Source organism: Epinephelus fuscoguttatus, linkage group LG9, assembly GCF_011397635.1.
Source record: "Epinephelus fuscoguttatus linkage group LG9, E.fuscoguttatus.final_Chr_v1".
NCBI classification, from domain to species: Eukaryota; Metazoa; Chordata; class Actinopteri; order Perciformes; family Serranidae; genus Epinephelus; species Epinephelus fuscoguttatus.
This window is the reverse complement of record NC_064760.1, coordinates 24,791,494-24,803,854: the sequence shown is the minus strand read 5'-3', so window position 1 is coordinate 24,803,854 and position 12,361 is coordinate 24,791,494. Positions and strand designations below refer to the sequence as shown.

The following is a 12,361-nucleotide window of genomic DNA, read 5'->3' as shown; positions in this document are numbered from 1 at the left end:
TCACTGTCTATGGAGCAGCTTCAAACTTTATACCCTATGACATCACAAGTTTAAGACTTACTTCTCTGGTTCTGCTTTTGAGGCTGCACTTGTGCAGCGCTTTTCTCGTCTTCCAACCACTCAAAGTGCTTTTTACACTACATGTCACATTCACCCATTCACACACATTCACCTCAGGTGACCGAGGCTTCTCAGTAACCATTCACTTGCACTCACACACCAATGGAACAGCCATCAGGAGCGATTTGGGGTTCAGTTTCTTGCCCAAGGATACTTTGACATGCTGGCTGGAGGTGCCAGGTATCCAATTGCTGACCTTCCTATTAGTGGACGACCCACTCTACCTCTGAACCACAGCCCCATTGAACTTTTCGAGGCCCAGGAAATAACCTACTGGAATTCTTAATCTAGGTGATATTCCTCTTTAATCTCTAGTATAAAAGCAACATTGCAGCACACCACTGCTGTGACGTGGAAACACAGGAACCCTGTTTACTGTAAAAGTGATGCTTGTAGAGCTAGTTACAGACGCAGGTGTTGTGTCAACACAGATATTTAGCAGTGTGATATAAATGTGCAGGATATGCAGTTTAAACTTGACTTGTGACTATCAGTAAATATAGAGGAGTGATCGCAGATACCGAACTGTTGCAATCTTTTGGCTGTTACCATAGGAACACAATCTGACACGCGCACACACACACACACACACACACACACACACACACACACACACACACATGCGGACTAACGCACACATGCACACACACACACACACACACACACACACACACACACACACACACACACGGTGCTTCCCTCACCTACTGCCATCTCCATCTGTTTACCATTTTGTGTTGCTGATCTAATGAGAGATTCTATCATCTCTGCTACCTCTGAATGCACAAACATTTGGACCTGCTATCTCAGTGATGGTCTGAGGACAGACTGTACTGAAAAGTACTGTGACATTCATGAGAAGAAGATCAAGCCGGAGGGAAAGGGAGGAAATGGGAAAGTGACGAAAGGCGGAGTTTAAACAGAAAACTTAGAGGAAAGACTCAAAGCGGAGATCCAAAAGTGAAACTAAGTGCAATGCCTCATATTGACACTGTCCAAGATCTGAAAATAGACTATCTTTCTCTCCCAGCTTGTTCCCTCCTAATGTCAAGCTCTCAGCAAACCAAACACATAATTATAGTTTCTACTGAGCAAAGATGGAGAGAAATTAATTAGGCAGCAGTCAAGTTGGTAAAACACTTCTCAGTTACAAAATTACTCTGTGTTCCCGCCATCATTCAGCCTTAAACTAATGAAGAAGAATGTAAGATAAAGAGGGAGCCGTCATTAATTATCAGACACATTTCGTTTGTGTTAAATGCGCCTGATGAACCTCGGGATTCCTCTAAATGCTTCCTAATCAAAGAGTGATTAGAAAAGACCTGCGAAGGCAGACTATGTGTGTGCTTGTATATGAGCATGTCCAAATATTCGATATCCTAAAGATAGATGGATGGATCGGTAGATAGACTCACAGCAAACACACACACACACACACATACACACAAAGTAAAACCATCCCACGACTCCCTCATCTGGGAGAGAGGACGCCAGTAACGATAACAATCCATCCTTTTCTGTGCTGCTTTCCTTTAGATTGTATTTCTCCTCCAGAATCTCTCCATTCATCTACTGAAATCCTATTTTCATGACAAACAATAAGACACACACACTCACTCCATCACTGCTCCCTGTAGCTGCCAGAAAACGGGTGGGGTGGGTGGGGGGGTGGGGGGGGGGGGTGATGGGATGGGAGGGGAAGAAAATAACATGAGTAAGGGGAGAGGTGACAGGAAAGGGATGGAAACACCATGAATCACCGGAGAATTTGAGGGATTACCAGTGAAAATGTGTGTGTGTTTGTGTGTGGAGTCATGTTTTTCTCTGAGGCATCCCCCTGAACCAAAAGTGTCTTACAACAGATAAAATAGACATAGAGATGAAGAAGACTAAGTATGTAACAACCTAAATACTAAGAGGTTTGACTTACATCCATGGACGTGGCTGTGTGTGTACTGTATTTAAGGATGGATAGCCAAACCGAAAGTTACCCATCGGTTCATTTACATGAACAGAGAAAGCTACAGTACTCACCAGCCTTTTCAGTCTTATGTGGTGGTTTGCTGAGCTCCTGACTGGGTAAACAAGGACACAACCCGTCACATTTTATTGAGATCATCTTCCCAGACAGACAGCTCTGGAACTCCAACTTACACTGTAAAAAAAAACACAAGTTAATGGAGGCTTTATGTCACAGACTCGAGGGCCGGGAACTCCACCTAAAGACACATAAAGATCAGTATACTTGTCATGGGGAATACTTTACAGCTGTAACATCTTCAGTGGCTCTGAAGGTGCGCTCTAACGTCTAGGAAAACAACCCAGATGATGTCATCACTGTTATCTTGCCTTGGGCTTGTAGATGAATAAAATGGAGTGTTTGGAATACTTTATTAGAGTTGAAAAAGTATGTGTGCAGTGTTTCAACCCTGCCAGGTGCTCCAGATCCAAATATTGCCTTTTATTCCCTTTGGTTGACTCTGATAAGATATGGGTAATGACCAGACAATAAAGGGCTAATGTATTGGTACTATTGAGCTGCATTGTAGGAAGTGTAGGGTTCTGTGTTTTTGGAACTTGGCACTGCCATAACAACCCATTCCCAGGTCTTCAAATACTGACGTTACATCATAGGCCCCTTGTCGTCTGGTAGTGACGCACAAGGCATCCTTTAACATCTGTATGAGATGCACAGCTGTCTCCTGGGTACAACATTTAACACGCGGTGAACAGTGTAAAATGGTCAGGGTTTTGGCAACAAAACTACTTCGTGAAACATGGTTAAGGTTAAAATAAATATGTTTGTTACGGGAATACAGTGAGACGTTACTATGTGATGTACTTGGGTAATGTTATGTTAAATCACACATTAACTTTGCATGTTCTCCCAGTGCCAGTTTTTGGGTTTTCTAAGGGTACTCCAGCTTCCTCCCACAGTCCAAAGATATGCAGGTTAATTGGTGACTCTAAATTGGCCGTAGGTGTGAATGTGAGTGTGAATGGTTCTCTGTGTTTCACCCCTGTGATAGTATGGCGACCTGTCCAGGGTATACCCCGCTTCTCACCCAATGTCAGCTGGAATGGGCTCCAGTCCCTCTGCAACCCCTAACAGGATAAGTGGTTATGGAAAATGAATGCATGAATACATTTTTGGAGCTGGACTGTTCATTATGAGTGCTGCTGTAATATACATGCTGTTCGGTTATTAATTACAGTCCTGCAGCACAGAGCGTACTCTGGTCACAGATTGAGCAGCAGAACATCAGGTGCAGTGAAAGTGAAACTTAATCATTCATTGTGCTGGGTTTATAAGTTTGCTTTCACTCTCAAACAGCTGCTTCTCTCATCCATTGATCTGATCTGATCTGATCGACTGATTAATTGTCCACCCTGTGACTCAAAACCCCACAAACTGCTGCTGTAAGAAAAAAAAAAGTGTTCCACTTGCGCTGTGTTCACTGACCCCCAAAAAACTCAGAATTTAGAGAGGGACACAAACTGATACATAAGGACAGACAGCCGTTTTAAAAAAAGCAAAGTGAAGCACTCCCCTGTGCTTCTCATGCAGATGCTAAAGGGAGCCTTGTGCGTCAGTATCAGATGACAAGTGGCGTGACAAAGCATCATGATTTGACAATCTGGGAGTGAGTCCAGGCTGGCCTGAGGCTAAAAGTCAGGAATTTGGGGCTACTGCTGCATAGATTATGACTGCTCGTTTACTTGAAAGTGCAGTCCCCCTTTAAATAAAATAAAACTTCAGCACAGATGAGGAAGAATCATGAAATCGGGCACTCTCCGCAATTTACAGCATGTGTCAGCATGTTATAACTGTGCTGCAAGTATGTAATCACAACCAAACTAAAAACTTTGAATTCCAAACTTCTTTGTCGAGCTGATTAAGGGAAAGATTTGCTGAGACAGGATTGGTCATTTATCTTCGATGAACAGATGCGTCCATTAGGCAGCCATGTAGACACACCATTAGACACAGAGATGCCCAGTGACATTCTATTATTCACTGCAGTACAAACCTAATGCAATGAAAAAAAGCAAGATGGACTTCTTTAGAATGTAATTTAACAGTATAAATCTCATTTCAGGTAAGTGAGGGGTAAGAAATTGTTTGGACTAGTTGGGGGAAAAAATCCAATTACAAGATCCTTCCAAGAGGAATAATGAAAACTGAAATGAGTTATGTAAATTCTGTTTGCGAGATGATGACGACAGGTTTTGTCAGGGCGAGACCATGACTGTGCATAAACATCTATACACGTATCATGCATCATGCACGGGCTTAGGCTCATCCTGCCAGCACTTTCATTTCCCATGTTGTAATTCAAATCCACCATTTCCTCCCTGTCACCTCTTTGGTAGCGCTGCTAATGTTGCTTAATGAAATTTGTTGACAAAGGAACAGCGCTCTGTCCTGTTCTCAACATATTGAATTTGCTGTCTGGGGAGGGAGACAGAGAGAAAGAGAGGGATAGGGAGAGAGTGGGAGACACCAGGAAATGGATGACCTCCCCCAGTCACTGTCAGCACACTGAAAGGCCCCATGAATCTTTATGTTTGTCTCTCTCCAGGGGTTAATGTGGTTTTGATGAAACAGTGTTTTAACACCTGACTCAGTGGAGAAAAAAATAGAGGAGAGGAGAGAGGAGAGAGGAGAGAGGAGAAGAGAGGAGAGAGGAGATAGGAGAGAGGAGAGGAGAAAAAAGAGGAAGGATGATTTAAGAGGAGGGAAGTAATGGACTTAACTTAGTGGGCTGAAGCCTCTCAGGAGATAAGAGCACTGTCCTCTTAATAGGATATTGAGTGTGTGTGTGCGGTCACGATGAGGGAGGCATGTAATGTAATAATAAAACATGAATAAGCTTGAGACCAGCAGCTCACTGGTGAGCAGAGTTTAAGTTGGGCCACAGGGACCCATCACTCCACCAGCTAACTGAACCCCTCCAACTAAATTACCGCAGCGACCAGAGGGACCTCCCAGCCCTCTCCTTCCTTTTGTTCTTCCTCGTTTCTCCTTCAATACGTCTCCTCGGCACAGCTGCAGGCAGGTAGGTCATTAGGAAAGCCTATGTCCTGACTTCCTCACACAGAGGGGTTGAAACTACCAATTTCCGTGCCCAAAACTACAGTTAAATCATTCCCCAACCAGAGACCATGGATTACCAGAGTCATCTGGGATGCCATAAACACATGCACTGCAGCCTGAAACTTAGGGCTACGGTCTGAATCAAGCAGCAGCTTACAATGTAAAAAGAGCAGTAACAGCAGTAAACTGCACAAAGTGAAGGAACTGACAGTATTTCATTTCCACTGTAACTCTACCTATATGAGTTCATGTGTAGCCTGGTGGCCAGAAGAAAATCTTGGCTTAGGACTTTTCTGCAGACCCCGGATATGTTACATTTGTATGTTTCATATTATGTCATATAACCATTTCTAAAGTGACGTAGTTCTTGTTACTTGTATATGAGCTGACTTTGTCATCACAAAGTGGAACGGGTGGTGAATGATGTGATACCTTGGTGAGATGGTTGCCAAGCTGCAGCTGGGTATTTTGTGGCAAAACATTGGTAGTATTTCTAGCTATGATTGTGGCACCAAAACTGAATATTTCAAGCCAAAACATATTCCTTTCCAGACCATAACCAAGAGGTTTTTGTGCCTAAACCATTGTTGAAACATAAAGAAAGTTTCAAAATGTCCACTACATAATAACGTACAATTGCTACATATCCATGGTTTGCAGAACTGTACCATGCCAATACTTATTTTGGGTGATTGGGTTGTCAAGTGACAAATAAACTGACTGTATTAAACTTCTGGGTTGGAGACTGAATCCTGGATTTAATATAAAAACAGCAAGACCGCCAAATGTGTGGAAGTCTGTTAATTTTGTGCAGAGCTGAGCTGAAAAACATGGATGATGTGTGGATGGACAACAAGCGCCCCAACGAAAAAAAACATGACCTCACTTGAACTCTTTCTCTCAAAGGCGTGCTTTTTATTGATTCCATGTTGTCGCCCACTACTGTCGCTGCAATTAATAAATGATACTGAGCAAGTGACAGCAGTGTACAGGTGTGCTGAAAGCTCATAGCTCGCTCTACTTTGCCAATATTCCTGTCACAAAGACTGATTCAGCTCAAGAGATGTCGTAGATCGTCCATTTGTATGATGATCTAGTGTACTGGATTGTGCTTCACGCCCTTTCAGCCAAAATAATATGAATGTGGATGTCAATAAGAATCCACAGTGTGTTATACCAAGGACAGACCCACAATGCTTTGCTTCTTTCTGTCTTTTCCAACAAGCTGATTTCCCTCTTCAACCCCTCAGTATGAACTTCTTCTGCTCATTTCCTTCCTTCCTTCCTTTCTTTTCTCCTCCATCACGACATTGTGAGTTTGTGGCAATGCGTAATTTAATGTAGCAGAGAATGAGATTACGAGCAGAGGTTATTGGCTGAAAATGGGCCTAGAGTCAAATGAGAAGATGGAGGTTGAAGAGCTTTTCTGAATTGTCCAGAGAGGATTTTTAGCTGCTGGAAAGACCTCTGATGGCTGACCCTGTTCTCCGTCATTTGCATAACAGACAGAGAAAAGTATTGCTGAAATCAACACAGCGGAGGAGGACAGGATTGGACAGCATGAAGAGTGGAGGAGGCAGGAGAAAGTAAGGGAGGTAGAGTGAAAAGGTGACAAGAGATGAGTACAATTAAAGTATCATCCATCAAGAAAAAAGAAGAAAGAAAAGTACACATCATTTCAAATATTTACACCATATATTATATAATTCAGTAGCTCTTCAAGCGCTGTTGTACGTCTTGAAGCAATCATGTCCTTGCTTTTATGGTTGAAAACAAACTGAATTATTGATTAATGATGTTTAGTGAGAAAATGAGACAGAGGAAAACAGCACACTTTTGGAGAGGTAGAAGAGAGATGAATGATAATAAAGGAGACTTCTCACCTTGGACGAGTAGGTATGTCCATCAGATCCACACACAGGACTTGACTGGAGCCCTGAGCAGAGCCTACATTTCCCATGAGTGCCAGTTTCAAGCCTGTGCTTGTGGCCTGCACTGCCTTTCCTGGGTTTCACACTGAAAGAGAGAGAGAGAGAAAGCGGGGAAACAATACTTCAGTTTATTTAGTCATTAAACAAAACTTTGTCATTAGTGAGCTGAACAAAGACGAGGTCTCCTACACATACTTGAATACTTAAAACAAACAATGATATCTACAGTGCTTGAGCCAAAATCTTTTTAGTGAATACATTGCATTTTAACATTAACATTACCCTCATAAATTTATGTATGAGAGAAAATTGAAGTGCAATAATAACTTTCCAGGCAGCAAAATTATCCAAACTCGCAGAATCAGTTTTCTACTATGCAGAAAGTTTTAAAAGTGTTTTTGGTTGACAGGGTCAGCTGAAGCAGAGCGAATCCTGATTGGTCCATCGAGGCCTTTTCAATAACGAGCGTAATTGCGTTTGATCCAAATCTCGCAGCAATTTTCTATCTAAGTGCTCTCACTGAACACCCTGCTGCCTCCTGATCCATCGAGCAGAGATGGAATTAGAGCCAGACAGACTCTTTACTGAGAAACTAATGTCACACAACAAATGTTGCAAAGTGAACATCAACTACTGAAGTGACCAGGTGGAGGTTCCAAAGTCATACAACCTCTTTCACAGCTAGGCTCTAAAATCTGAATCTGAAAACTCCGGCACGCTGCCTTGCCTTGTTTACTGCTGAAATGTATAAATATTTGTTGAATTAATGACGCCGAAATATTTATTTATCTACAACATTTCTGTCTGCTTTATTGGTGAATTAAACACCTTGACCAAACACACACACACACACACACACACACACACACACACGCACACACACACACAGACTCACACACACACGCATTCTTACCTTACCAACAGTGGACCATTATTCTACACTGACAAAGTGAGGACCACTGTCTCTGGTCATTTAAAAAAATAAACAGATGAAACAGAAAATGATTTTTTTTTATTCCTCCTTTTTTCCCCCCCATAATATATTTAAATCAAGTTTTAAGTAAGAGTTTATCATTCAGTCCCTTGTGAGACATCTACGCTCCGTAAAACTACAACACTCAAATCCCTGGCAGCGTGTCAGCCTATTCTTATTTCTTTAGAAGTGTCACACTCACCGACCGAGTCATAATCATTGCCACGGCAGATTAGACATGCACACTGAGCCGATAAATAAAACAGTGCTACCAGATAAGGTAAGACGGAGGCACAGTGAAACCTGTAGGTTGATGTTTGAGATGTTTCCCCTCATTTACCTCCCCATCAAATCCCATGCTTCTCTTCTTCTCCTATCAAGCACTCTTAGCATAAATGCAAATACAGTGAAGCATATGAATGCGTTCAGGTTATTAAGTGTGATTTGAAGGGCAGGATTGGCTTGGCTCGGGAAATTAGTGCATGCACAACAACTTTTAACTGACAGAGACAGCTACAGAGAGAAGAGTAGACAGATGATCTATAGATATATTAGACTAAAACAGAAAAGAGAAAGTGATTGCTCTTTCTGTTTCTCTCTCTCTCTCTCTCTCTCTCTCTCTCTCTCTCTCTCACACACACACACACACACACACACACACACACACACACACACACACACACACACACACACACACACACACACACACACACACACACACACACACACACTCCACTGTAGTTCAACCTCCTGCTGTGAGTTTCCATGTTGCTCTAATCTTGAGAGGCTCTGATTTGACAGTACTACAGTCCCCTCACAGCAGGACAGAGGTGCACACCAATTAACACTGCAAGGCTTCATAATATTTTTGAATTGTAACTGGCTGCTAATGTAGATGTCCAGGCTGGCAGTCAAACATTATCGCCCAATAAGGGAAGTTTAGAAGTCTGTGCTGAGCAATATCCAAGTCGCAGTATATGTTATGCTTGGGACTTTTGTTATGACAGCTTCTTAGTAGAGAATGAAATTAATTTGCCTCTGGATCTCAGTAAACACAACAGTAATACCAAAGTGTGTCCAGGGCATCTTCAAATTTTGTTTTTCAATTTTGTTAGCAGTGAATAACAGTGATGAATCACCTCCTCGATAAACGTGCTGCAGCATAGTGCACATTAACTGTATTTCTCACATCTGTTTACAAATATCTTGGAAGGAACAAAGTTTGGATTTCCCCTTTGAGAGGACACTTAAACCGTGTTATGCTAATTACTGCAACTAATTTAACTCGTAGATAAAATAATATCATGGTCCAAAGCTTCAGTGAGTGATGCTGTTGGGGAAATGCAGATTTTAGGTGAATAATCTGACATATTAAGCAGAAAATAGGACTTGTAATTAACGCAATGCAAAGAAAAGCATTAAAACCAAGTATCTTAGGAACTAATGACTTGAGGAAATCAATTAAACCCAAGAAAGAAACAAAAAAAAAACCATTCAAATGTCTTTTGGGGGAAATGCTTGTTGAACTGAAAAATTGAAAAACCTTAAAATTGGCAACATGACAAGGTTGAAAACACAAACAAATTGGGTGCTGCCAGAGTCCAGAGAGCAAACAGATAGTTTGATTAAAATTAATTGGTGTTGAGAATATGTTTCTGTATGTCTGTCACTGAAACAGCTTGGGTTCTTAGACACTGCTAACACACACGAAACACAAAGTAATACTTTATTGCGTGCTGGGTGTAATTTGTCTAACGTACCCTGAGGGTCTGGCATATTGAAGTTCAACTCTGCATAGCAATTTTGAGTTACAGGCGTTTACTTCAACTTAATAATAACTTCATATTTAAGGAGAAAGAAAGTCTTGCATGAAAGCACCCACTGTTCTGTTGTTTTGTTGACAACACTGATAATGACTTGTGTTTGGGGCCCTCTTTAACTGCTAAAAAAAATTACTTAACATATTTTAATGAGCTTGATACTTCACAACCTTTCCTAGTTTTATGAGAAGTGCTCATAAACATGATTTTGAAGTGATGACTACTGCTGTTTGTGATCTCAAAGCAACACATACTTACTCTGATCTTATCACATATTGATGTTTGGTCATGGACTTTCCACGTCCACATACGACGTTCAAGGTACTCTGAGTGCGCTGGTTGTCGTTCTGGGATGCTGTGTCAAGTTCTGCCTGTTACATGCATTGTCTTCTTTCAAAATACACTTCCGTTTTCACAGAAAATATAAAATGTATATACAGTCTCTTTCAAAATAAACACACTATGTTGGTACATCACCATGAATTGATATTTTTTTTAACTTCAACAACAAACACACATGGTTAGGTTTAGAAAAAAACAACAGGGTTTGGCTTTAGAATCTTATGGGATATGAACGGGAGAAAGTCGGTGTTTGTTGCACCCATCCACCACCCCTCCTGCCTGCTCCAGTTGGACTTTCACCACCTTAACTTTTGTCCTTGTCCTGCTGTGTTATCTGCTTGATGCTGCTGGGTGCTGTTACACTATAACGACAACCAACTGCGTATTGTTAAAGGATGCTTTTTATGAGCTGTTTTTTTTTTACGCCGCAGGTCACTGCCTAAGTGCCACATTTTGACGACTTCAGAGTGAGACTGGGAGATCTCAGCTGTAAAACATGGTGAAATACAACGAATTATCATACTTCTCCTATTTCTGTGATTGGCATTGATGATACCTTTCACACAGGGCTGACATGTGGACAGGAGGAGCCATGAATCAAAAGGCTAACCCTGTGATTAGTGGACAGCCAGCTCTACCTGCTGAGCCACAGCTGCCCCCTGAGTAAAACCCATGACAACAAAACCAGGGGTTAAAAAAATGTCAGATTACGGGCTCTTACCTGTGAGCTGGCTGCTTGTGATTGGTGCAGATGGCTGTCTGGTAGTCATGACTGACACAAACCTTGTGAGGAGGGCAGCGCACCTTCAGACAGGGGTCCTTGGTGGCATCTGGACCTATAGGGAGACATCGGGGATAAAATTTAATCTCTGAGGTTCAAAAATAAGTTAGTGGGAACATACAGTGCAGGAGAATCAGCACAGTGTAGTGCTGAAGTTGAAAGTTGATGCAGCAAAACATCAAGCTGTTCTTTTGGTTTTCCAGCTGGCAGATTGTTATGTTCTACTAACTGAAGCAGGAAGAAAAATAATGAGTTGGAGAAAAAGACGGAGAAGAAGAATGGTAAAAGGTATGAAGTAAATGTTGATTTTTCCGCAGTGTGAGCTGCTTAATGAGGACTATTTTCTCTGGGCGCCGACCCCATCTTCTCCCAAATCAATCTCCACAGTGACATTGTCGCTGTGGCAGCCAGGCACAGCTGGCTGGTGTCCAGGGTGACAAAAGATCAAAGCAGCTCATTGACTCCGAGCATTGTGTCATTTCACACTAGGCTAACAGCACAAACCCACTTTCATTTGACAGACAGAAGAAAAGACAAAACACAGAAGGCGGAGGAGGTGAAAAGACGCAGTGGCAGTAAAAGAAAGAGATGAGAGCTTTTTCACCAGCAAGGAACACGTCAAAACAATGTGATCTTAAAGGTTTAATGAAAAGAGGAAGTATTGGAGGTTGAGGATGAATGGATAGTTGTGAGGAAGGACGTGAGCATGGAGGAGGAAGTAACACATTTAGGTCAGAGAGAGCCACATACAGTACAGGCCAAAAGTTTGGACACACCTTCTCATTCAATGTGTTTTCTTTATTTTCATGACTATTTACATTGTAGATTCTCACTGAAGGCATCAAAACTATGAATGAACACATGTGGAGTTATGTACTTAACAAAAAAAGGTGAAATAACTGAAAACATGTTTTATATTCTAGTTTCTTCAAAATAGCCACCCTTTGCTCTGATTACTGCTTTGCACACTCTTGGCATTCTCTCCATGAGCTTCAAGAGGTAGTCACCTGAAATGGTTTTCCAACAGTCTTGAAGGAGTTCCCAGAGGTGTTTAGCACTTGTTGGCCCCTTTGCCTTCACTCTGTGGTCCAGCTCACCCCAAACCATCTCGATTGGGTTCAGGGCCGGTGACTGTGGAGGCCAGGTCATCTGCCGCAGCACTCCATCACTCTCCTTCTTGGTCAAATAGCCCTTACACAGCCTGGAGGTGTGTTTGGGGTCATTGTCCTGTTGAAAAATAAATGATCGTCCAACTAAACGCAAACCGGATGGGATGGCATGTTGCTGCAGGATGCT

The 12,361-nt window shown here is 42.0% G+C and overlaps 1 protein-coding gene across 3 annotated transcripts in view; it reads right to left on the bottom strand.

Annotated features, from left to right (window-relative positions):
• Positions 1-12,361, bottom strand: part of spock1 (SPARC (osteonectin), cwcv and kazal like domains proteoglycan 1) — a 154,314-nt gene that overhangs the window by 25,201 nt on the left and 116,752 nt on the right. For all 3 annotated transcript variants that reach the window (XM_049586474.1, XM_049586472.1, XM_049586473.1), the window contains 3 exons: positions 11,006-11,120; positions 7,102-7,234; positions 2,155-2,275 (listed from right to left, as the gene is read on the bottom strand). In XM_049586474.1, the coding sequence (XP_049442431.1) occupies positions 2,155-2,275; positions 7,102-7,234; positions 11,006-11,120 (369 nt within the window). The remainder of the gene's footprint in view (positions 1-2,154; positions 2,276-7,101; positions 7,235-11,005; positions 11,121-12,361) is intronic.